Here is a 22,542-nt window from a genome sequence, read left to right as displayed (position 1 = left end):
AGTATTAAGAGTTCAGAAAATCAGGCAGGTTAACATAAAGTCATATTGCAATAGCTTAAAATAATATTCAAATTAAAGTCTCCTAGGCCCTCTTATTATTAGACTTTTGTTCCAATTTGTTTTTGATAACTATATGCTATTATTGCATCTGTATCATCCCCATATTTCTCTTGTCCTTCAACTCCTTCTGACTCTTGCTCTCCTCAAAGTCATGATCTATTTGTCAGTTATTATTACATGTATATGTATATATGTATTTAAGTATGTATAAAGTTGACTGAACTTTGCTTATATGTGCATGTGTAGAGAGCTCAATACTTGGGATGTGTAAACCAAGGCAGGAGATCCTCACTGAAGAAAACTAGTTCTCCCTCTCCTAGGAGCTATTGGCCATATCTTCATCATAAAGAGTTTTCCCTGTCTATATTGGCATGTCAGTTAATGTTGCCATTACTCTGTTTTTGCTTAGGCACTATATTGTTGAGATTTCATGAGTGCATTTTTCCTGTTAGGTCTAGGAGACAATGTCTAGCAGCAGGTGTCCTTGAACACCTGCTCTGACAACCTTCCCTTCCCTCTTCCCTGATTTTCACTAAGTCTTGGTGGTAGATTACATTGCAGTTGTATCACTTGAGGTTGGACTATCTCAATATAATAAACTTATGGCCAACATCAATCTAAATGGAAAAAAAACAACAAAACTCACTGAAGTTAGGATAGATACAGGCCTGTCCACTATCACTGCTTCTTTTCAATGTTGTGTTTGAAGCCCTAGCTAGAACAGTAAGACAGAGGAATGAAATTAAAAAAAAAATACAAATAGGAAAACAAGCCAAGTTCCCCCTATTTGCAGACAGTATAATAAATGAGATGTCCTAAAAATTCCATCAGAAAACATAAAAATGATCAGCAGTTTAAGCATTAAAAATCAACTTACAAAAATAAGTAGCCTTATATAGCATATAGTATACAGTATATACTGAGAGCAAGCATGCTGGGAAAGGAATCATGAGAAAAACTACAGCTCCTAGTAGGTTCAAAGATATATATATTAAAAAAAGAAAACCCTTAACCTAGGAACTGAAAGAACTGTTAAATGAAAACTTTGAACATCTAAAGAAAGAGCTCAAGGAGGACACCAGAAAATCAAAAGACTCCCTATGCTCATGGATCGACAGAATTAATACTGTGTAAAGGACCATAATACCAAGAGCAAATTATAGATTCAATGCAATCCTAATCAAAAGCCCCATGAATTTCTACTCAGAAATAGAAAGCAACAAAACTAAAATGTATATGCGATCACAAAAGACCTTGAATAGATAAAATAATCCTAAGAAAAAAGAATCACACTAGAGGTATTACAATACCAGACTCCAGAATTTTTTCTTCAAATTTAAATTTATGATAGAAATTTATCAGTTATTTAACATTTACTTAAACATTCTTGGGCATTTTTTTCACTTTTTTTTTAAATTAGTAATTCTGGTTTTTTGCCTATTCTTGATTTGTTGCATGAAGTTTAATTGCTTGTGCTGTTACTATGTTATTCCTTAAGGTATAGCCCTCTGTGGCTCTCTGTTGTCTAAGGTTTGTTGTCTGGGATATTTTTCTGGCTCTAAGTGGCTTCTGTGAACAGTTTCTAGTGAAAATAAGAGAAAGCATCTACACATTTCAAGTATGATTTTTTAAACTTAAAGCAGGTAATTTTTATTTTTATAATATCTCTGTAATATTTGAAAAAGAAAATAATATAAAATTCATGACAGTGGAGTATATAAAATCTAGTATGCACTGTTGTTAATTTTATGCTCTGACCACCACAGAACAAGCAGGAATTTAAAGGAACATCTTTTATATATTTAGGGTTTTATATATATAAATTACCTAGGAGATTTGAAGTAATAATAAGCTATTGAACTAAATGTTATATTCAGATGTTTATTTGAACCATGTACTCATGGAGACTAAATAATTATTGTAAAACAAAGTATTAGAAATTAATATATATATATTTATCTGCCAAATACCACTTTCATTACTAAATCAGACAGATTTGAAGTGCTCTTCTTTTTGCCACTTATGGAAATTTAAGTTCATAAGTTAATACCTGCAAGCCTCCACAAATTTAGTGTTCTTGCATGTTTTGAATATACAATATTGTTAAATATTTTGATAGTTTCTGAACTTAGGGAACAAATATCTCAGATGCCCAAAGCGACACTCATGAAGATCAACTCTTTACCGCCCACCCATGTATGATGTCTAAAAAAAAAAAAAAAAAAAAAGTCTGCCTCTGGTGTCTAGCAGGGATCCCCTGAGTCTTTGAAAATACCCTATTTTAAACTTCCAAGTACTTTTAGCAGCACTGCAGATGATATTTCTTATGGCCAGCAATACGAGATGCTTCAAACTATCCTTTGTCTTCTTTATTTTGAAGCTAGACTGACTGCAAAAGCACATCAGCTGCCTCCAAGTTAGAGGTGTCTCCTCAGAGACTATAAAAATGACAATTCTGACATATCTTGCCCAAGTTTCCTTTTCTCTCTGTTCCTGATCCTTTGGTTAGGGAAGGGCCTGGAATTGATTCAGGAGTAACTGATTTTTTTATGTCCATTCTTTAATTTTGCTTTTTATCCTTTTTATCATTCTATTTGTTCTCATGGCTTAATTTATGGCGTCTTGACGATTCTCACATTCCTTCGTTGTGTAATTGTCTTTGCTCACTTTAGAGATGTTCAGAACTGCAGGTGGTACCTCTACACACCTGTTCACACGTGTCTAAAGCTAGATTGCTAATGTAATCACGGGACTTTTTAATCTCCTAGCCCTGGGCAAGTCTGTAAAACTATTAAGAGTATTATGCCATTGCTCTGAGGGAAGTAGGCTTAGGGGTAGCTCTGCAGAGAATGGCAAATTTACAAATCAATCCAATCTTATTTCTGCTGCCTTCATTTACACCAAAGAAAAGTGAGGCCAAGGTGACCCAAACATGTCTCCAGCATCTCAAAACCTTCAAAGGATATACTGCTTCTGGTTGGGGCTTACTGCACTCCTTGGTTCCTCTTGCTTAGTTTCCAAACAGATCGTGTAAAACAGACCCTCTTTCAACAGCCTTCAAGGAACTGTGTTCTGAATTGTTTTAAAAGATGCCACAAGGAGGGAAATGAGAATTGACTATAACAAGGAAGTAGGAAGAAAGATGAATCACTCAGAATAAAAAGGCCATCCTCTCTATCATGTCTATTAATGTACTCCACAATCCAATCGATCTAAAACTTCTAAAGGTAGTTGCTGGAGGAAATCCTCAATGTGTGGATGTTCTTTTCAGTTTTCTTACTAAATGTGAATGATCCTGCCGGTTCAGCAGTGAGCCAAATAAATTTGAAAATATAATCCCAGTTGAACAACTTTGCATATTAGTTTTAGAATATGCAACAAAACTCAACTGTAGTTCTCAGTGAAATACAAGAAATAACATCTGACACACAATGTTGGAGGAGGGTCTAATAAGACAATACCCACAGCATTGCCTTCTAATGAGGACACATATAATTTTACAAAGTGGATCTGGGGTCACAGAATACACAGACACACCTTTCACAGCTTCTATTCATTACATTCGGACTAGATTTCACTTCTACCCAAACTATAATCATGTTGATGCATATTAAGTTTATATGTTCTTTCTTGATTTATACAACGATGGGCCTATGAATGGGTGTAACTAGCCTATCATATTCAATATTATTTTACCTGAAATCTACCTAAATACATTGAATTTTTCTTTTTCATCTTAAAAGAGCCACAATAGCCAGTCATTCACGGTGGATGTCATCATGGTCAAGAAGGCTTTACGGCTGCTTATTTTTCATTTAGCTCTGGCTGAACTTGTTCTCAGCGGGAATGTGGTAATTTGGCCTACAGATGGCAGCCATTGGCTAAATATTAAGATCCTTTTGGAGGAGTTGGCTCAAAGAAATCACAGTGTGACTGTACTGGCTTCATCAGAAACTTTATTCATCAACTCCAGACCTGATACCTTTATAAGTTTTGAAGAGATTCCAGTTTCCTACACGAAAAGCAATATAGATGAAATAATAGAGCATATGATAGCACTGTGGCTGGACCATAGGCCAACGCCTCTCACAATGTGGACTTTCTACAAAGAACTAGGAAAGCTCTTTGCTGCTTTCTACACAATCAATAAGCAAATTTGTGATGGTGTACTAAACAATTCCACTCTAATGGCAAGACTTCAAAAAGGTGGCTTCGATGTGTTAATATCTGACCCGGTAACAATGTGTGGCGAGCTGGTGGCTCTGAAATTGGGGATTCCCTTTGTGTATACACTACGCTTCTCTCCAGCCTTTACAGTGGAGAGGCATTGTGGGAAAATCCCTGCCCCGGTCTCATACGTACCTGCAGCCCTGTCAGAGCTCACTGACCAGATGTCTTTTGGTGAAAGGGTTAAGAATACCATTTCTTATTCTCTGCAAGACTATATATTTAAGACCTACTGGGGAGAATGGAATTCATACTACAGCAGAGTTCTAGGTGAGTTTCAGCATCTCATCCCATTGGTGACCACAGATACCTTCACTCTTATTCAGCTAAAGTTATCTAGCCCACTAGATGAACCAGAATGGATTGAATATGTTTGTTATATCTCTATATGTCTTTAGTTACTGTTCTTGTTTAAGAAAATCCTTCAAAAAATGTTTTGATGTTATTAATTTGTATTCAGTTATCATTCACCGGAAAGAAAATGATCATATTTTAGGTAGTAGCTTTCCAATGTTTAAATAAACTTTCAAAAACCAATAAAACTCACTTTACTAAGGTAAATATGATAATAGCCATATGAACAAAATGGCAATATTATGATAATACATATTCTCTCTCTTTATCCTTCAGCCTTTATCTGCAAAAATATATTGGAAAACATAAAAGGTTATTATTGGGAAACTCACAAGTACATTCTATTCTGCTGATTCCTTTTAATCCTAGACATCTTAGGGGGACTCACCCTCTCTCCTCACAGTGCTTCTGTGTCTTTTATGGGTCTACAGCTTTCTAGCCTTAAAGCTTCCTTATGAGAACGAACCACATAAAACAATGCCAGCTGAAGAAGGCCGTTCTGGATGATGGTTTATATTGTTTCTCTTTCTGACTCTCGTGAGATTTACTTCCATATTTCTTTTCTTTCCTGAATGGCTTTCCTCTAGCTCTGTTAGTACACAGGGGGATTAATTAGTACACAGAATAACACTGGAGGCTGCCAGTGATATTTGTTTGCAGGAGTTAGGTGCAAAACATTTTCCTCTACCCAGATTTTCATCCCTTTACTTCTTGTATCCTTTTCATTTTCTTCCTTTTCTATTCTTTTCTTTGTGTAAAGGAACATTTACTGAATATAAAATATATGGCTAGTAAATTCCTGCATATAAAAAATATAATGAGCACAGCAGACAACAATCACCCCTTAGAGCTTACATTTGAAGTTAATAATTCATCACATGTGTAAAAATGTATTTTTATACAAATCAATATTTGTATATTTATATGTATACTTATAGATATCAATATATTTATATGATATATATGCACATATGTTAGCCTATGACATCTACTATGTAGTAGAGCAAGAAAATCAGTCCTTTGGGGTGAAATTGAAATTGCAATTATTCAGAGAGGCCTTTGGAGGTATCAAAATTAAGAGTAACATTTGAACGAGGTTCCAAGGGTGCTGAGTGTTTTGCCTGTGTCAAAAGTGTTTCAGCCTTAAAAAGAATTACTAGCAACCACATGCAGTCCTGCAACACTGAAATTCTACTCCTGTCATAGGTAAAATCACTTCTCTGTTGCTTTCTTGTATATTTTGTAAGTCCTTTATCCAAATATCCACAGAACTTTGTTTTGATTTCTTCATAAAATTTTATAGAGGGAAGATATTCTACATGTCATGTATATAAGGTAAAATATGAAGGCTAATTAAAATTTTTGCATGATCTTTTGATGGTCTGGTAACTACAAAATGGTGAGTAAAATGATTCATTTTTATATTTCATACAGTATAATTTAGGCTTTATTTTGAACGCATTTTAAGTATATTATGCCTTAGAACTGCTTCATCAGATGTTTTTAATTTTTAAGTTAATGTGTGTGTATGTATGGTTATATAGAAGTGTGTGTGTGTGTGTGTGTGTGTGTGTGTGTGTTGCTGAAGGTTAGAGGGGTAGTATGCCCCTGGGGCTGGTATTATAATTAACTGTGAGCTATCTGGCATGGATACTAGTAACAGAACTTGAGTATTCTGAAAGAACATTATAAGTTACTAACTGCTGAGCCATCTCCCAAGCTAATCAAAAACACATTTTGATTTAAGCATTGTCTACATGGTCATTTCTCATCCTCTGATATATGTTCTGTACTAGTTATCATTCACTGCTCACATTTGCAGGGTACACTATGTATCGTAGATGCTAAGGTGACTTGTACCTCCCTTAATGTTGACATTCAAACAGTATGATAGTGAAGACTTTGGAAGTGATGTTAGTTCTTGGGTAGAGACACATCTTGTTTGCTCTGGTATCACGTATATGGCTTAATGAAGTGTTCAGTCAGCATCCTTTATTCTCTATAAATTAGGTTAATAATTTCAGTGGACTCTAGAAGTTTATGTGTGTGGATGCATTCTGTCATGTTAAAAAGTTATGTTAAATATTGTTTACAACTTACTGTTCACTAAATCTTTAATGGCAGAGCCATGATGATATGCCAGTGAGGATCTAGACACAAAAGCTAATATCTTGCAAAGATGTAACACCATTGCTTGGTAGGTAAAGTGTTTGCCTTGAGAGCATGAGAGTTTTGAGTTCAATCTCCAGTACATATATTTTAAAAACAAAAACAAAACCACAAGCAAAACCAACCAACCAAACAACAAAAACAGGTAAGCATGGTTGTATCTACTTGTAATACCAGTTCCCTGGGGGTTGCTGGTCACCCAGCCTAGTCCATTTGGAAAGTTGGTACAACAACAATAAAAATTAAATAACATCTGGGAAACAAAAGCTGAAGCTGGCTGGCCTCACAAGTACATACATAGGCACATGCAGGGGACGAGTATGACCTCATATGTAAATACAGAGATGCATGCAGAAGCAAGGGTAACCTCATGTGTACATACACAGAGACACGTGGATGGCTGGAAGGAAAAGTGTCTCACGGACACAGCAGGGCACCTGCACAAAGGAACTCATAGTGATTGCAACAATATGAATAAAACCTGGGTAAGTAAAAACTGAACTAAATCTCTGCATGGTGTTAGGAGTGGGTCATAAAATTCTACCCATAAGCCGGAACTACTGTAGGAAAGGAAGAGACAGTTTTCTCTGAGGATGTAGTAACTCTATGTGCTCCACTGGGATACCAGACATTTAAGAGTATTAAGGCAGCACAAATTAATATTGAGAATTTAGAAAACAAAATAAAACAAAAGGTTGGGTGAGTATGGGAGAGGGTATATCTGGGAAGAGTTGCGTAAGGGGTAAATATAATCAAAATGAGTGACAGGACACACAGGGGTCAAGAAGAAATTCACATGGTTGTCAAGAATGTTAACTGTGGAGTTTTTACATCTTTGGATGTATTAAGTTGGTAAGTTATAATCTTCCTTGATTAGAGTTACATGGTTTATTGATAACTAAAACATGGGGTTAGTTGTAAATAACTAAAACTCTTTATCCAACTGCTATTGTCCTGTGTTTTAGTAAGAGTAAAATTTAAAAGCAAAAATCTGCAAAAAAATATGGTAGGTACTAAATCTTTTCTCTCAAAGTAAGCCATAACAAACATATAATGTCTGTGAATGTCTTTGTAAATAAAAAATTCTCAACTTCTTACATTACAGGATAATAACTAGACTTACAAATCCTATCATTTGAGAAGTTGTTTAAGTACTTAAGTCCATTATGTTCCCAGTTACTAAACATCCCCCTTCTCTCTCCTCCCTCCCTCCCTTCCTCTCTCTGTATGCCATGGAGTGCAGGTGGAGGCTGTAATTTAAGTTGGGGATCTGTCTCACCCTCTGCCATGTAAGTCAGCAGGATTGAATTCGTGTCTTTAAGCTGCGTGGCAAACACCTTTACCTATTGAGTCAGCTCACTTGCCCACTAAACATTTTTGAACATGAAATATTTTAAGTAAGAAGGACCACACTGTCCGAAACTGGTGATATGTAATGCCTTTTCCTGGGAATTATGTATTTTTTATAGTGTTAGGAATACCTAGTGTGAATAAACTAAGAGTTAAAGAAGACAAAAGCATTTTTATATTATTATTCTTTCTTTTAGGCATCAAAATAATTTATAATAGTTAAGTGCCTCTTAAATACACATGATATATTCTGAAGCTAAAAGTAATATGCACTCTACCAATTTTTAAAATCTATTTGGAACATTAAACATGATATAAGTAGAAAAAATCTCTTATGAAGTTCTTTATGAAAAGAAATTGTGACAAGTTCATGCTTAGACAGAAACGGTTCCATCTCCAAGAGAGAATAATAAGGGTAATTATGGCTTCATATAATGAATTGGGTAGTGTTCATTTTGTTTCTATTTTGTGGAATAGTTTGAAGAGTATCGGTATTAGGTCTTTTTGAAGATCTGATAGAATTCTGCACTAAACCCATCTGGTCCTGGGCTTTTTTTTTTTCTTTTTGGTTGGGAGACTTTTAATGTCTGCTTCTATTTCTTTAGGGGTTATCGGACTGTTTAGACAGTTTATCTGATCCTGATTCAACTTTGGTATTTGGTATCTGTCTAGAAAATTGTCCATTTCATCCAGATTTTCCAGTTGTGCTAAGTATCGGCTTTTGTAGTAGGATCTGATGATTTTTTGGATTTCCTCAGTTTCTGTTGTTATATCTACCTTCTCATTTTTGATTTTGTTAATTTGGATACTGTCTCTGTGACCTCTGGTTACTCTGGCTAAGGGTTTATCTATCTTGTTGATTTTCTCAAAGAACCAGCTCCTGGTTTTGTTGATTCTTTGTACAATTCTTTTTGTTTCTACTTGGTTAATTTCAGGCTTGAGTTTGATTATCCTCCCATTTACTTCTCTTGAGTGAATTTGCTTCTTTTTGTTCTAGAGCTTTCAGGTATGCTGTCCAGCTGCTTAGTGTAGCCTCTGTCCAGTTTCTTTTTGGAGGCACTCAGAGCTGAGTTTTCCTCTTATCACTGCTTTCATTTTATCCCATAATTTTAGGTACGTTGTGGCTTCATTTTCATTAAATCCTCAAAAGTCTTTAATTTCTTTATTTATTTCTTCTTTGACCAAGTTATCATTGAGCTTAGTGTTCTTCAGCTTCCACGTGTATATGGGCTTTCTATTATTTTTGTCTTAATTGAAGCCTTAGTCCATGATCATCTGATAGGATACATGGGATTTTTTTTTCAGTCTTCTTGTATCTGTTGAGGTCTGTTTTGTGGCTGATTATATGGTCAGTTTTTGAGAAGGTACCATGAGGCACTGAGAAGAAGGTATATTTTTTGTTTTAGGATGAAATGTTCTATGGATATCTGTTAAATCCATTTGGTCTATAACTTCTGTAAGTTTCAATGTGTCTTTGTGTAGTTTCTGCTTCAATGATCTGTCCATTGATGAGAGTGAGGTGTTAAAGTCTCCCACTATTGTTGTGTGAGGTGCAATGTGTGCTTTGAGCTTTACTAAAGTTTCTCATATGAATGTGGATGCCCTTTCATTTGGAGCATAGATGTATGGAATTGAGAGTTCTTCTTAGTAGATTTTTCGGTTGATGTATATAAAGTATACTTCCTTATCCTTTTTGATAACTTTTGGCTGAAAATTGACTTTATTTGATATTAGAATGGCTACTCCAGCTTGTTTCCTGGAACAGTTTGCTTGAAAAATTGTTTTCCAGCTCTTTACTCTGAGGTAGTGTCTTTCTTTGACACTGAGGTGATTTCGTGTATGCAGCAATATGCTGGGTCCTGTATACATATCCAGTTATTTTATGTCCCTTTGTTGGGGAATTGAGTCCTTTGATGTTAAAAGAAATTAAGGAATAGTAGTTGTTGCTTCCTGTTATTTTTGATGTTATTTTTATGTTTGTGTGGTTATCTTTTTTTGGTTTGTTGAATGAAGATTACTTTCTTGCTTTTTCTAGAGTGTAGTTTTCCTCCTTGTATTGGGGTTTTCCATCTATTATCTTTTGTAGGGCTGGATTTATGGAAAGATATTGTGTAAATTTGGTTTTGTCATGGAACATCTTATTTTCTTCATCTATGGTAACTGAGAATTTTTCTGGGTATAATTGCCTAGGCTAGCATTTGTGTCTCTTAGAGTCTGTATAACATCGGACCAGGATCTTCTAGCTTTTATTTTCTCTGGTTAGAAGTCTGGGGTAATTCTGATATGTCTGCCTTCATATGTTACTTGTCCTTTTTCCCTTACTGCTTTTAATATTCTTTGTTTTGTTCATTTTGTGTTTTGACTATTATGTGAAGGAAGGAATTTCTTTTCTGGTTCAATCTATTTAGAGCTCTGTAAGCCTCGTGTATGTTTATATGCACCTCTTTCTTTAGCTTAGGGAAGTTTTCTTCTATAATTTTGTTGAAAATATTTTCTGGCCCTTTAAAGTTGGGAGTCTTCATTCTCTTCTCTACTTATTATCTTTAGGTGTGGTCTTCTTATTGTGTCCTGTATTTCCTGGATAGCTTTGGTTAGGAGCTTTTTTCATTTTGCATTTTCTTTGACTGTTGTATCAATGTTTTCTATGGTATCTCCTGCACCTAAGATTCTCTCTTCTATTCTTGTGATTTATTCTTGTGTTCTTGTATTCTGTTGATGATGCTTGCATCTATAATTCATGAACTCTTTGCTAGGTTTTCTTTCTCCAAGATTGTCTCCCTTTATGGTTTCTTTGTTTTTTTTTCTTTGTTTCTTTTTCCATTTTTAGATTCTGGATGGTTTTATTCAATTCCTTCACTTGTTTGGTTGTGTTTTCTTGCAATTCTTTAAGGGATTTTTGTGTTTCCTCTTTAAGGGCTTCTAGCTGTTTACCTGTGTTCTCCTACATTTCTTTAAGGGAGTTATTTCCGTCCTTCTTAATGTCCTTTATCCTCATCATGGGATGTGATTTTAAATCAGAGACTTGCTTTTCTAGTGTGTTGAGGTATCCAGGGCTCACTGTTGTGGGAGAACTGGGTTCTGATGAGGCCAAGTTTTCCTTGGTTTCTGTTGTTTATGTTCTTGCCCTTGCCTCTTGTCATCTGGTTGTCTCTGGTGTTAGCTTGTCTTGTTGTGTCTTGCTGTGTCTTGTCCCTCCTGAAAGCCTGTGTGTCAGAACTCCTGGGAGACCAGGTCTCTCCAGGAAGTATTTATGTAAGGAGCACTGTGGCTCAGGATCAGCTCAGGGCACAGACAGAAACCGGAAGGATCTATATTATTACTCTTAATATAAGAGATTTCATAAAGTGCTTGTTTCCTACAAGGTTCTCTTTATAATGTTATCCTTTTATTCTTTATGAAAAAAGTAGAGTAGTAAAGTTGGATTGTGGTTTTAAGGGCCAGAGGTACATGCTTTTAAGGGCCAGAGGTAAATACAAGAATACATACAAGTGAAGTTTATATCTTGTATTATCAGCATTGCATCTATTATGGGAAGAGGGGCTAATCACCTTTATCTACCTAACAGGCAATGGAACGGGAATATCAGTAATATGATAATATCATTCCTACTCAGCAGCACATGTAGCCATTATTCTTCATTGTGCTCATCTTTGTTCCCTATATTTCAGAGTGGCTATTCTCTCACACTCACATGCATTCAATTAGAATGCCATCTCCTATGTTTTGATGTAGCCAGAAGTCCTTCATCTCCAAACTCAAGTTTCTTCCTGATGTCAGATTTCAACCTTACAAAGTGAGCTAACTAAACTAATTCATATTCTATATGTTATAGCCAAATCATTTATGTTATGGAAACAGAACACAAACAAAGCATAACTTTAAGAAAGACAGGTTTTACTTTTAGTAAGAAATTAAGGCATCTTTTCAATTTTACTGTTAAAATGTTTATCTTGTCCTTTAAGTCATATCTTTATATTTGTTGTATATTGTCTTTGCATTTTCCGAGACTAGTAACTAGTTTATTCTAATAAACATCATGGACCAACAAGTTTACCTTTTTATTATCTTAAAAATCCTTCTACAAATGAACATGATCACAATAGGTGACAAAATTGCTTATTCAGTAATGGGCTAGCTTAATGAGTATGAGGGATTGATAATAATCACCAGAGTCCACATGAAAATATAAAGTACAGTAGCATACACTTCTAATACTAGCGCTCTGGAGGCAGAGACAACTGGATCCATGGGGTCACAGAAGAAATTTAAATGTCTTTTGTTCTAATTTCATTAGTTTAGAGCTGCCTATGAGGCCTACACATGCTATACATAGACAATAACTGACATATTTCTCCCCATTTGTGTGTTTTTATAACTCTGGAAGTTAGTATTTGACTTGCTTCATATATAAATTGGCACTTCGATTGAGCAGACACTTAATCTCTGCAGCGCAGGGTGGGGAGCCACAGCAGTAGTTTCTCAGAAAGGACCATGATGATTCCCTGCTGTGGCTCTGCTGTGCTAATCAGAGCTTTCATAACAATGTCCTGGAGTGTAACCAGGGTATGGGCTTCAGCCTAGAGCTTCTTCTCAAGAAGCTTGCATAGAGTGGACAGAGGTGACAGCTCCCACATCAGAGTATCTTCCTAGATCACAGCACCTCAAGTCTCCTACGTGCCCAGTGAGAATGAGGTTACCAACAATTCAATAGCTTCAATGACAGAATCTACAGTGTAGACCTCCTTGTGAATGCAATCATAACACTGCCACTTTGCAAGCAGCATGACAAATGCAACATTTCATTCTTCTAGAAACTAGGAAGTATGAAGTTCTCACCAAACTGCTTTGTGATAACTTGAAATAGAATAGATGTTGTCAAAACATACAAGAAAGCTACAAATAAATGCCAATCTAGTAGAAAATGCTTTTTTATCACATTATTTTAATTCTTAAATGTCAACTTAGTATATCATAGTTATTAATTTGTTCTTGGTAAACTATTTCTTAAACATCTCGATAAATTCAATTTAGTACAGCTTATGACTGTAAGAAATTTTCTTTCTTTTTTTATGACTATATATTTTTACATCATTTCCCCAGTTTCCATTTTTCCTTAAATCTCTTCCATAATTCCCTGCTATTCTCTTTCAACTTGATGGCCTCTGTTTTCATTAATTTTTGTAAGCACACATACACACATATATAAAAATATATATAATATATAAATATAATGCTATATATAGACAATATATAATATATAAATATATATAATATATTTATATTATATATAGATAATATATAAATATATATGATATATTTATATTATATAGATAATATATAAATATATATAATATATAAATACAATCCACTTAGTCAGCAAAATGCTACTTGAATATATGTTTTCAGGGCTGAATATATGTTTTCAATGGATCAAGAATAACCCATTGGTGTGCTTTTCTCTGGGAAAGACTGTTTCTTCCACTATTAGTATGACCTAGAGTTGTTTAAGGTTGAGGCCTCCAGGTCTCTCCACTGCCCACTTTGATATGGCTTCTGTTGTTTTCCTTGTTCAGCTCATGTTTAAGCACTCGGTTGGTGAAACTTATGATATACCTTCTAACGCTGCTAGTAGACACAATTTTATAGCAAACTCCCTGATCCTCTCATGTTTATAATCATTCTTCCCCCTAGTATTTCAAAAATATACATTAAGAAATTATTTGCCAGTAAGTGTAAATATTTGTTCAATTTTCTGTACTTCACATGGACTTCATATTTACAATCCCCGAATCACTGTTTTGGATCTCTGTGGGTATATGTGTGCATGTGTATGAGGTTACGTGTTGTTGCGTGTGGAGGCTAGAGGGTATCAACTGTCTTCTCATACTGCTATTGCCTTACTTACTAAGAGATGGTCCACTGAGCTTGGATCTCACCAATTTTCAAATCTGGTTGGCAAATGAATTCCAGGTATTCATTTCTCTTTAAATCCCCCAAACTGAGGTTATAGGCATGTACTGCTGCCAGCCTTTTATAGAATTCTTGGAATAAAATCTCAAGACTTCTTGATGTAGGACAAATATGTTACCAATGATGTACACTCCAAAATCCGTATATAGCTATTTTAACATAGAATTCAATAACTGTTGTAAGTAATTATTTGTTAAATCTAAAATCTATTAATATAAAATTCATCTACTGAACTTGTCTAAAGTTTGGAAGAAGCACACATAATATAAAGCAAGAAGGGATGTAAACATGTTGGTGGGGGAAATTTGCGACGGTTTAAATGCACTGCCTGGAAACTCCAAGCTCAGTATCCTCAGGCAGTGAATGTAACTATGTCATTAAGTTGTGTGACTTCACGCACTTGTCAAAACTACTAAACGATGACATTTAGAAATAATATATGCCAGGCCTGCACAAGATCAACAGGTTTATTTAAAAAGATTCTCATTGACTCTTTTCTCATCAGAAGCACATGTTTTTCTGTGTATAATTGCCTGATATTAGCATTTCAACATAGTCATCTTCTCTAAATAGCTCTTGAAAGTATCATTTAATATTTTTCTCATTCCTGTGTTTTTCTTAATGGCAAGTGTAAAGACGTATATTGGTTATCCTTATATTTGTATCTCGCATCCCAAACTGTTGTATTCAGAGAGTTAATCAGGGCTCGCCTAATGATGAAATAATGATGAATCATTTACATAATGGGAATCCTTCAACATATTTTTTAAACTAAGTATAACACAGTGTATAAGAGAAATTTGTTCCTAGCAGGAGACTGGAGAACAATGAATGATGGCAAGTAGTTTACAGGATAGAGACAATCTATCTTCTGCCTTTTACTAAAGAGAAGAAATTGTGGAATTCATCAGTCATTGTAGCTACACATAAACTTTTATTGGTTTATTTTTAGGGAGGGGTAATAGTTGTATGTTACCCTTTTTCACTCTCTTTGTAATCTCTAGTTTTCACTTTCCTATTCTTTTAATATAGTCATGATAACCATCTTAGGAAGTCTACATTTTCTTCCAATAGCTAATGAGGAAATGCATGATACCTTTTTACTTGGCAAATACGAGTATTAATTTCTTCCAATCAATATTATGTGTATTCTCCAGGAAGACCCACCACACTGTGTGAGACTATGGGGAAAGCTGAGATTTGGCTAATGCGAACATATTGGGATTTTGAATTTCCTCGTCCATATTTACCAAATTTTGAGTTTGTGGGAGGACTGCACTGCAAACCTGCCAAGCCTTTACCTAAGGTACGTTTATGACAGAGACGTTTTTAATTATTCCAGGATACAATAAGTGATTTTCCTTCAAGATTAATATCTTTAATAACAAAGATCTATATTTCTGAGTAACTCCACTGTGCCAGGAGAATTTCTGCTCTCATCATAATTATTTTATTAACTATAGTGGATCATTTGGACTTGAGAATTTAAGCGTATGAGTGGATCTGGGGAGAGGGGAGTTGGGTGGAGGGGGAGAATTGGGAGAAATGGAGGGAGGAGTGGTCAGGATATATTTTATGTGAGAAAAAAGAATTCCAATAAAAAAATAAAATAAAGAAGAAACTAACAACTAAAAGTCGAATAAAAGATATATTAAAAACATTTGTTTTTCTGTGGTATGGATTCTGCAATTGGGGTAGAAAAACAGGACCATGGATGACCAGGGAAACGCTGAAGTCTTCCTCATGTGCCTGACAGAGCTATGGAGAAGGAAATATTCCCTAACTGTTTGGTAGAGAAAGATGCCTTCATGAGAACTCCAGATGAATTGTTTAGGATGAGTAAGAGAAAGCACATGTTGAGAGCCTTCAAGAGCAGGCATAACTCTCAGACTTTAGTGTGTGGGTTAATAGACATTGTGGTAACCTGTATTGTCCTAGTAACAATTGGTATGGAACTGTTATCAAGAACCAATAATGAAGATGGCTTTAAGTTTTAGCATAATATCATTAAGGAGATAAAAAGATATTTTACATGATTTTTTCTTTTTTTAGGAAACTTTGGTTAGGTCAACAAAGAAGGTTTGATGCAGACTGTGACTCATCTACATCAAGAAAAAATCCTACCATGAGTAGACAAATTCAAATATTATGATAGTTCCATGATAATTTTATTAGAATTACTTGTGTAACAGGTGTGATAATAATTCTAAAAGTCTAGCTCATTGTCTTCACTAATGTCAACAAACATTTTATTTTCTTTCAGATACATTTTGGGAATAACATGTTCACTTGCAAAGAGAAGTGATGCCCTTATTTTCTGTTCCCTTCTATGGTGATTTCGTGTCACATTCATTCTTAAATATACCTTATTTTTTTTCCAGAAAACATATTTTCTCATTCAGTTACTATCTAGTTTTACATATCATGGGACAGAGAAATATAAAAAGTTTCTTTGATCATTATTTCCATGTTTTCTACCTAGAATGGTAAGCGAACTAAATTTCCCCCTAATGATTCTACACATTTTCAACAGAATGTCATATTTGCAGGAAATGGAAGAATTTGTCCAGACTTCAGGAGAACATGGTATTGTAGTGTTTTCTCTGGGGTCAATGGTCAAAAACCTGACAGATGAAAAGGCCAATCTCATTGCCTCAGCACTCGCCCAGATTCCTCAGAAGGTCAGTAAAACCCTTGATCCTTGAGAACAGAGCAGCTTCAGGCAGGCAGTAGAGAGAGTGGTAGTGCTATCTGCAGATAGACACTGAAACCTGTCAGCTGCTGAGCCCAACTACTACGGTTTCCAAGGGTTAGTACTATGTTTTTGATATATTTGTTCATTTGCCTTATTATCCAGTTACTATGAAAAAATAGACTTCTATAATCTATTAATAGGATAGAAAAGAAAGCATTAGGCCACTTCTAAAACCATTTGGCCTGGATTGACTGACACCAAATTCTGAAATTTGGTTTACCAGAATGCTTTTAAGAAGAAAGACACTATGCACCCTTTAGAAAAAAATCATGCCAAAAACTATACTCCAACATTCTGAATCACATTAAGGCTATATGAAAAATAGGTGTTTTAGAAGTAGAAGGCCTAGAAGCTACTATTCTTTCTAAATTGAATATTCTACAGTTGTAGAAACAAAATTTGAATATTATTTTTAAATATATTGTATTTTATAATTTATGACACTCAGTTAACCTTAAAGTTTATCCTTGTTATTCTACAATTTAACTCTCTATTTATTCCTATTCATGGACTAATCTAGCGTCAGTCATGTATTGGTTAGTTTTAATATAATTGTATAAAGGTAATACATTAGTAGGCATCTTAAAATTTGTAGCTTTTATACCTACATTTGTCTCTTTCATTCTTTCACAAATAAACAAAAACCCAAAAACTAAAAGAAGAAAAGAATATTATCCCCATATGTACTCTAGTATACTCCTAATAGCTTTTCAGTAATAAAGATCAAAGTAGTAATCTATGTTTATTAGATTAGTAGTAAAGGCCACTAGGAGTGGCTAGCTGTGGACAATCCTACCCTGCAACTCCTTGCTTGCAAATGCCCATACCTGTAACCCTTTCTCAAATACGACCTAAAGTATGTACAATGACTGTATTCAGTAATTTGCTGCCTCAGCACACCTTCAAAATGTGTGCTTTACCTGCAAAATCAAAGCACTGTCTTCCACAGGTTTTGTGGCGATACAAAGGAAAGATACCAACCACATTAGGATCCAATACTAGACTGTTTGATTGGATTCCTCAGAATGATCTGCTTGGTAAGACTGTGTAGTCAGAAAGCAAGTTAGACGCCCTTGGTCCTGTGAAGGCACAATGCCCCAGTGTAGGGGAATGTCAGGGCAGAAGATGGGAGGGAGGGAATGGGTGGGTGGGTGTGTGGGTGGGAGAGCATGGAGAGTGGGAGGGGAAAGTGGGGTTCTAGAGGGGAAACCAGCAAAGCGTATAACATTTGAAATATAAATAATTAAAATATCTAATAAAAATTAAAATTATTGGATGTTTTCCACTTCCTCAACACTAAGAAATTGCTTACGTTTTATATATTACTTAAAGTTTTGCTTTTGTGTTAGTACTGGGTATTGAATCTAGAACATTCTGCATGCATTGAAAATACTACACCACTGAGCTACAGCACAGTCCTTCACCTCCAGGTTTAAGGAAGAAATAATTGAACTGTACTCATCCACAACTGCCCTGTGCGCAAAAAGACATCTTTAAACATCTTCAGTTCCTATCAGATGTTAGAAAGTATTACCTCAGTAATACTTTCCCAGACAGTGAAAAAGAGTTCATTTCCCCCACTGTGGGGATATGATTTCCTAGAGTAGCAATGTCTCATGCTCAACATTTATACAAAACGTTGCCTTCATTGATGACTATGACCCTTTATCCCTTCTACCTCTGAAATTCTGCCAAGTAATTAGCATGAAATCTATACTCACTTCTTCCTTTCTCCTCAAAATAGGACATCCCAAAACCAGAGCTTTTATCACCCATGGTGGAACAAATGGAATCTATGAGGCCATTTACCATGGTATCCCTATGGTGGGAGTCCCCATGTTCGCTGATCAGCCTGACAATATTGCTCACATGAAGGCCAAAGGAGCAGCCGTGGAGGTGAACATGAACACTATGACAAGTTCAGATCTGCTCAATGCTGTGAGAACAGTCATTAACGAACCATCGTAAGTACTGAATCTTGTACAGCTATGGTTGACATGGTTAGGCTGTCTATAGTTCTACAGTATTCCGAAACTTCATTCTTTTGAACTTAGTTTAATACAAGTAACAAGAGATTGATGTAGATATTACTTGCTTCATTTTCAATTAATAAAGCTATTTCCAAAAATTGAAAATAAATTGGATTTAAATATTCAGTAAACATTTTTCAAGTATATTATTAGCATATTTATTCTTGTATATAATCATGCATAATTAACTATTAATACTGTATTACCACACATTGGTGTTATAAGTTACTTCTAAATATTTTAATTGACTAAACATTATACAAATCTTAATTTAGGACCTACATTATACATTAGGAATATCAGTAACTCTTAGTATGAGCTTTCATTTTCCATAAATATTGACTTTGAAATCTATTCAACTAAACTATTACTAAGGTATAAATTGCTGCTGATTTGACTCATTTTATTAAATGTAAGAAAATCTATGATTGTTTTCAGCTCAGCTTCCCAGAATGTTTATTAGATTATGTTAGATTTTAAAAACATTTATGAAAATAAAAAAGAATTGCAATTACTGTTGGGAACTCCACTTATGCACTAAAATGCATGGCATTGGAAACAACTTCTCATGAACTCCAAGCCTACTACTACTACTGATATTATCTGAAATCACAAGTATGTGATTTTTGCATTATAGTCTCAGATTTCATAAGACATCTTAAAAGTATGAAAAATTATATGATATGTAAATGATAATAATTTTAACTATTTAGAGCATTTTAACAGTCATACTTTATTGCCACATATGATATAAAATGGTATGTGAATATGGTTATTAATTATGCTGCCTTATAATAAAATTTTATTGGTATTCACAAAAATATTTTCAATCAAGAAATTTAACTTTACATTTTCTATTGAAAATCTTAACTTAGAATTTTTATAAATAAAAATTATTTGCTAACATTTCTTAGAAGGAACATGTAAACTATTATTTTTAATTAACTATAGCTCAATACATGTGAAAAAGAATAGGTGGTTTAATTTGTATTAAACTTTTTATTTATTTATTTATTTATTTTATAAATTTATTTTCTTTTATTTTAGTTTATAAACTATATTTTTATCCTTTGAGTATATATATGTATACATATATATACATGATATTTTGATCAATCTCATATCCTACTCCTTCCCCAAATCCTCTCAGATTCACTCCTTCCCACTTCATATCTATTTTTTTAAAATAAACCACAGAGTCTGATTTTTGTTGCTCATAGCACATAGGTTTGGACTTATCTACTAGAGCAGTGTTAACACATCAAGATCAAAACTTTAAAGAAAACTGAATCTCCCTTCTCTATCAGCTAGCACCTGCCCACAGGTCCTCCACTAACATGCACCAAGAATGACCCACATGAGTAAGGCCACACTGGCTCTTTAACACCCAAATAAGTGTTAATCACTTTCCCATAATACTATGGATGTCTTGGAAGCAACAGGACACCTCTTCACAAACCCCGTCGTTGCTATGAATATAGTCGGGACAGAGTTCAGAACTTTACCTTGTGAACAAACCAAAGTTAAATGTATTAATTCTCCTTATTTACTAGGGAACTCCAAGAGAAAGCATGCTTTGCCTTCTAAATATTTAGCTCTCTAGTTGATGTTATCTGTTCTTGTTTTGCTTTGTTCTGGTTGTTTTATTTTGACATAGTATCTCATTATATAACCTTGGCTGGCCTTCTGGGCCCTGGATACTGTTTGAGAAAAAGGTTAAAACTGTTAGGGCTGTAACAAACACTCTTAAAATAACCTATTGATTAGTTAAACATGTGTCACATATTAACTTTAAAAAAAACAACAAAATGTTTGTTTGTGCATTTTTCAAGTTATAAAGAAAATGCCATGAGACTATCAAGAATTCACCATGACCAGCCAGTGAAGCCCCTGGACAGAGCAGTCTTTTGGATTGAGTTTGTCATGCGTCATAAAGGAGCCAAGCACCTTCGTGTGGCAGCCCATGACCTCAGCTGGTTTCAGTACCACTCTCTGGATGTGATTGGGTTCCTACTGACCTGCATGGCATCTGCTATGTTATTGGTTGCAAAATGTTGTTTGTTTATATTTCAAAAAATTGGTAAGACAGGAAAAAAGAAAAAGAGAGATTAGATGAAGGTAAAGACACGTCAGGTCTCTGGGTTTGGTGAAGTACAGAATGGAATAGCAATAGTACTTAGAAGTCCAGGGAGCTGCCAGTCACCCATCCTCATCCCATTTTCAAACTTGCCACTCCTGATTTAGCCTGCAGGTAAATTGTAGGATGCAACATAGTCACACTTTCCTGAAGGAATCTCATCTTTCCTTCACTATTTCAATAACTGTCCTAGAATTATTTTAGCTTCCTGGCACAGGGGCACTATTAATTTAAATATGTTCTTTCCCGAATGTCATTTAAATTTAAATGAGAAAATAACTGATAGCATTCTTAATCTTTGAGAAGGCACACAGGGTATACTGAGTTTTATTTAAGGATCACACGAAGGTCACTTAGAGTCCTCCTGGAGCACACAAACAGAGCTCTGATCACAGGGATTAGTATAGTATGAGAAGATTCATTATTTTTTTCTAAATAAAAGCCAACTCTTGTGTTTCTCTGATGTCACAGGCATTAGAGGATCAGTTCAGAACTGCGACACCATATTATAGTAGAAAAATCCATAAATATTGTTAGAATATTTAAACTGTGATGGTCTATTTTCCCGCTTTTCCCTAAAATATTTATCTGTGTGCTCACTCTCCAGTCAAATGTTTTAGATACTTTTTTCAAAAAAAGAAGGCATGAACTGAGCACCATTTTTTCCTCAGATTACCATTACTAGCAACGTTTGAAAGTTATTCCTAGAAAAAGCAAATATTGAAATATTGTAAGAGTTTCTTAAATTTTAAATGACTGTTCTTTGGCTCTGTGTTAATCTATTATATTTAAAAATTGTGTAGTTCTTACTGTATAATCACTATTTATAATGAAATATTTAATTTTCTGCTAAAATAAATACTTACATTGTGATTGCTGTTTTATTTTCCAGTCTCTAATTTCTATAAATTTAAACTCATTATTTAATTGTAACAACACATATATACGTTTACCAGATTTACTGAGAATACGACAATAGGTGCCTAAATTAAAGAACAGGGAACTCATCTTGATGTAGGAGAGGCCTGAAATGATGGAATTGATGCATAAAGAATTTACTAATAGATTTACTTAAAAGTAATTAAATAACACTAAGAATTTAGCTAAAGGAGCACTGCATCCAAAATACTAAAGAAGTGGTGTGCTAGCCAAGGCAGATGGAGACCAGCAAAATTTAAGATGCTAGTAAGCTAATGTTTGTTCATCATGATTAGGCTAATTAAATTCCATTCCCATAACGTTGGAGGTAATTCAGATTTACAACCAGTAGTTAGGTCCATTCTTATTCATGTGAAGACCATCCCTCCAAGGGGCAGCTTAAGTTAGCAGGGCAGTGTGACAGCTACCTTTAAGTACTGATCTGCTCTCTAGTCAGCTGTGCTCTTATTAGGAAAATCAGTTCTTCCAAGTGAGCAAAGGAGCATGGGAAACAGCTATCCAAAGGAGCCACTCTGGTGGATGATGTAATAAATAACTATATAATATTCTTG

General features: G+C 34.7%; 1 protein-coding gene across 5 annotated transcripts in view; it reads left to right on the top strand.

Moving 5' to 3' along the window:
• The window catches only part of LOC116070587 (UDP-glucuronosyltransferase 2A1), a 29,948-nt gene extending 8,016 nt beyond the window's left edge, over positions 1-21,932 (top strand). Inside the window, exons 2-7 of one of the 5 annotated variants that reach the window (XM_031342024.1) lie at positions 3,815-4,557; positions 15,288-15,436; positions 16,680-16,811; positions 17,835-17,922; positions 18,630-18,849; positions 20,748-21,932. In XM_031342024.1, the coding sequence (XP_031197884.1) occupies positions 3,840-4,557; positions 15,288-15,436; positions 16,680-16,811; positions 17,835-17,922; positions 18,630-18,849; positions 20,748-21,027 (1,587 nt within the window). In that variant the 5' untranslated portion in view covers positions 3,815-3,839 and the 3' untranslated portion in view covers positions 21,028-21,932. The remainder of the gene's footprint in view (positions 1-3,814; positions 4,558-15,287; positions 15,437-16,679; positions 16,812-17,834; positions 17,923-18,629; positions 18,850-20,747) is intronic. The other 4 variants (XM_031342025.1, XM_031342023.1, XM_031342027.1 and 1 more) reach the window with 4 other exon arrangements.
• Positions 21,933-22,542: the final 610 nt, after the last annotated feature.

This window comes from Mastomys coucha, unplaced genomic scaffold, assembly GCF_008632895.1.
Source record: "Mastomys coucha isolate ucsf_1 unplaced genomic scaffold, UCSF_Mcou_1 pScaffold22, whole genome shotgun sequence".
NCBI lineage: Eukaryota > Metazoa > Chordata > Mammalia > Rodentia > Muridae > Mastomys > Mastomys coucha.
Note: the sequence above shows the minus strand (reverse complement) of the source record. Positions and strands in the feature narration are given on the sequence as shown.